Source organism: Etheostoma cragini, chromosome 20 (assembly GCF_013103735.1).
Source record: "Etheostoma cragini isolate CJK2018 chromosome 20, CSU_Ecrag_1.0, whole genome shotgun sequence".
NCBI lineage: Eukaryota > Metazoa > Chordata > Actinopteri > Perciformes > Percidae > Etheostoma > Etheostoma cragini.
The window spans coordinates 294,991-298,046 of record NC_048426.1 but is presented as its reverse complement, the minus strand read 5'-3'; the positions used below and the strand labels follow the sequence as shown (position 1 = coordinate 298,046).

Sequence of the window (3,056 nt, the reverse complement as noted above, 5' to 3'; positions counted from 1 at the left end):
AGCTGATGTCAGCCAGACTACCAGGCAACAGATGGGGGGTACTTGGGTCCCACTGGTCTCTGCCAGTTCTGAGCTGATTTCAGCCAGACTACCAGACAGTATATGGGGGTACCTGGGTCCCACTGGTCTCGTATTGGCCCTAATTTTTCCCTTTAAGTGGACCAATAAGAACGTATGCTGGTTTGAAGGCAAAGGGTAGTAAACCAAATATTGATGTGATTTAAGAATTTATTTTGTTCGCTTGGTGTGCATTTTGCAATTGATAAAAAGTAACAATCATTATATTAATTTTTGAAAGCATTCTTAGTTTACAACTTTTTTTCACACCTGCCTAAGACTATATATATATATATATATATATATAAATAATAATAAAGTCCGAAAAAGGGACAAAAATGTCAAATTCTTGTCCGTTTTTGAGCCGGGAGGACAACACAAGGGTTAAATGATAGGACAGCGCAGACATGTAAGAGGGGAAGACCGCAGGAGCCCATCTCAGGTCGGACCCGAACCCTAGACCTTCTGTGGTCGAGGGGTGAACCTCTAGATATGGGGGCCTCCTCTCCCAACTGAGCTAACTCAAAAGGGCATTTTTCAGGGACAAACAACGAGACACAAATATAGTTTTGATTTAGCAGACACACCAAGTAAAATGCTGATGCACGGCTGCAAACAGGGCTTTCAAACCTGCTCTAATTCAACACAACTGCTTTCTCCTACTGAAGTCAGGTGTCAGTGAAGGGCTCCGTGAGCCCCTGACTTACTGAACATGGCTTCGAGCCGAACCAGACAGCTGATGAAGCTGTCGAAGTCGATGTTCATGTTCTCGTTGGCGTAGCGCATGGTGATGATGTGGTACAGCTGGTTGTTGAGACGGAAGCCTGAGCGGGACACAAGACACATGACTGTACAGTGAAGAGAACATTTAGAGGGTGAGTTCAAGCTGGAAGTTCATATGCAGCACACACTTCAATAACTCCTACAAATGTCTAAAAATATGCATGTTTCGATCATAAAGTTTGATTTAATATGCTTTCATGATGGAGCGTATAGCATGGCATCAAAAACATGACCTTCACGCTAACATAAGATATGATTGATAACGTCTGCTTTCAATCGACCAAATGGAAAATAGAGCATCAATTCAATAGGCCTTAATCAACTTTGTAAAAATCTGTAGTGTTTAAAAACTTGTTGTAAAGTGCTTCTTCAAGTGTTAAATATATGAATATATAAAAACAACCATAAAGGGTCGGTTCTTCAAAATTACAAAAAAAGCTACTAATATCTGGGTGTTCAAATATTTTTTGAGGTTTTGAGATATCTGCCTCTGAACTCTAGTACTACTACTCTGGATGATGTTCAGTTTTTCATCATTCAGTGATTTTCTTTTAAGTGGGTGGGAAAAAGATGTGTTTTTGTAACGCGGAGGAAGTGAAGGGATGGAAGAAGAAGAGTTGTCACTACCTGCATCATTGACAGCGTTCCTCATCTCGTAACTGTTGATGCTGCCGGACTGGTCGGCGTTGTAGTGCTTAAAGATTCCCTGCAAGAGAGCAAGGACACATCACAAGTTCCTCTTTACCGACTAACTGTGAGTAACCCCAGGAAACAAAAGAGGGGAACGATGTAAGGCGTGGAAGAAAAGGAGCAGCGAGAGACAGGGGGAGCAGGGCTGGGCAGTCTATCGATGCTGTATCGATATCGCGATATGAGACTAGATATCGTCTTCGGTTTTGGACATATCGTAATATCGTGATATGGTAAGTGTTTCAGAGGCTGCATCACGGTAAAGTGATGTTATTTTCTGATCTCACCAGACTGTTCCAGCTGTTCTGTTAATAACCTTTACCCACTAAGTAATTTCATACTTTCTGGAGAATATTAATCACAAATCTCACTGTGTAAATAACATTTTGGGCAGAGAGGACAAGACATAGACATACACACCTGGACACTTTAAGACTTGACTCAACACTGACACTTTGACTGATAAATGTCTTTTAATGTCTTTTTATAGCCAAAGGTTCTTATTGCTATTACTATTTTTATTACTGTTGTCTTCTATACTGTATTATTGCTAAAACTGATGCTGGAATAAAAAAAAAAAGTCTTCTGTTAAAGCACCAATAGTCAGCCGTACAATATCGTCGCGACATCGTCATCGATGTATTTGGTGAAGAATATGGTGATATATGGTTTCTCTACATGGCCCAGCCCTGACAGGGAGTTTGACTGCCGTTATGTAACACGAGCGCGTTCCCACCTGCCACTGCTTGATCTTATTCCACAGATGTCTGAACTCCCGCAGATTGAGTCTACCTGTCCCATCCATCTAAACACAAGCAGTTAAGACCAAAATTGACAGGGAACATTTTACTGCACAATGAGTACTTTTACTTTTGCCAATATTTATATTGTTTTACTTAAAAGGTGCAATATGTAACATTTGTAGACCCTGTGTTATATGGTTTGTTGAGTCGTGTACTTACATTATCCCAAATGTTTCCAACAATGTTCAAACCAAGAGAAATCTGTCATTTTATTCAAGGACATGGTCCGTTACATTTGGTCAGCCGCCAGTGGCGTCATAATATCCCCTTGGTGCGCGTGCGTCAGCATGGCCAGAAACTGTCCCAAACCAACTTTAATATCCAGTTGGGCCACATTTTTACAATACACCTTTTTCAGAACTTGGTCAGTTTTAACTATGATATATTTTAACAGGATGAAGGATCGTAGTCATTGGACTTTGGATCTTAAAGAGCTCATATTCTGCTCATTTTCAGGTTCATAATTGTATTTAGAGGTTATATCAGAATAGGTTTATATGGTTTCATTTTCAAAAAACACCATCATTTTGTTGTACTGCACATTGCTGCAGCTCCTCTTTTCACCCTGTGTGTTGAGCTCTCTGTTTTAGCTCCAGAGTGAGACATCTCACTTCTGTTCCATCTTTGTTGTGAGTTGCACATGCTCAGTACCTAGGTAAGGACTACTAGCCAGTCAGAAGCAGAGTATGAGGGCCCTGACAGTACCTAAGTAAGGACTACTAG

At 40.7% G+C, this 3,056-nt stretch overlaps 2 protein-coding genes across 3 annotated transcripts in view; both read right to left on the bottom strand.

Annotated features, from left to right (window-relative positions):
- capn3a (calpain 3a, (p94)) overlaps window positions 1-3,056 on the bottom strand; it is a 19,043-nt gene that overhangs the window by 2,100 nt on the left and 13,887 nt on the right. For both annotated transcript variants that reach the window (XM_034859183.1, XM_034859184.1), the window contains exons 17-19: window positions 2,267-2,335; window positions 1,468-1,546; window positions 765-881 (exon numbers count right to left, since the gene is read on the bottom strand). In XM_034859183.1, the coding sequence (XP_034715074.1) occupies window positions 765-881; window positions 1,468-1,546; window positions 2,267-2,335 (265 nt within the window). The remainder of the gene's footprint in view (window positions 1-764; window positions 882-1,467; window positions 1,547-2,266; window positions 2,336-3,056) is intronic.
- ganc (glucosidase, alpha; neutral C) overlaps window positions 1,976-3,056 on the bottom strand; it is a 30,799-nt gene continuing 29,718 nt past the window's right edge. Inside the window, exon 26 of the mRNA XM_034859181.1 lies at window positions 1,976-1,989. The gene's annotated coding sequence lies outside the window, so the exon portion shown is untranslated. The remainder of the gene's footprint in view (window positions 1,990-3,056) is intronic.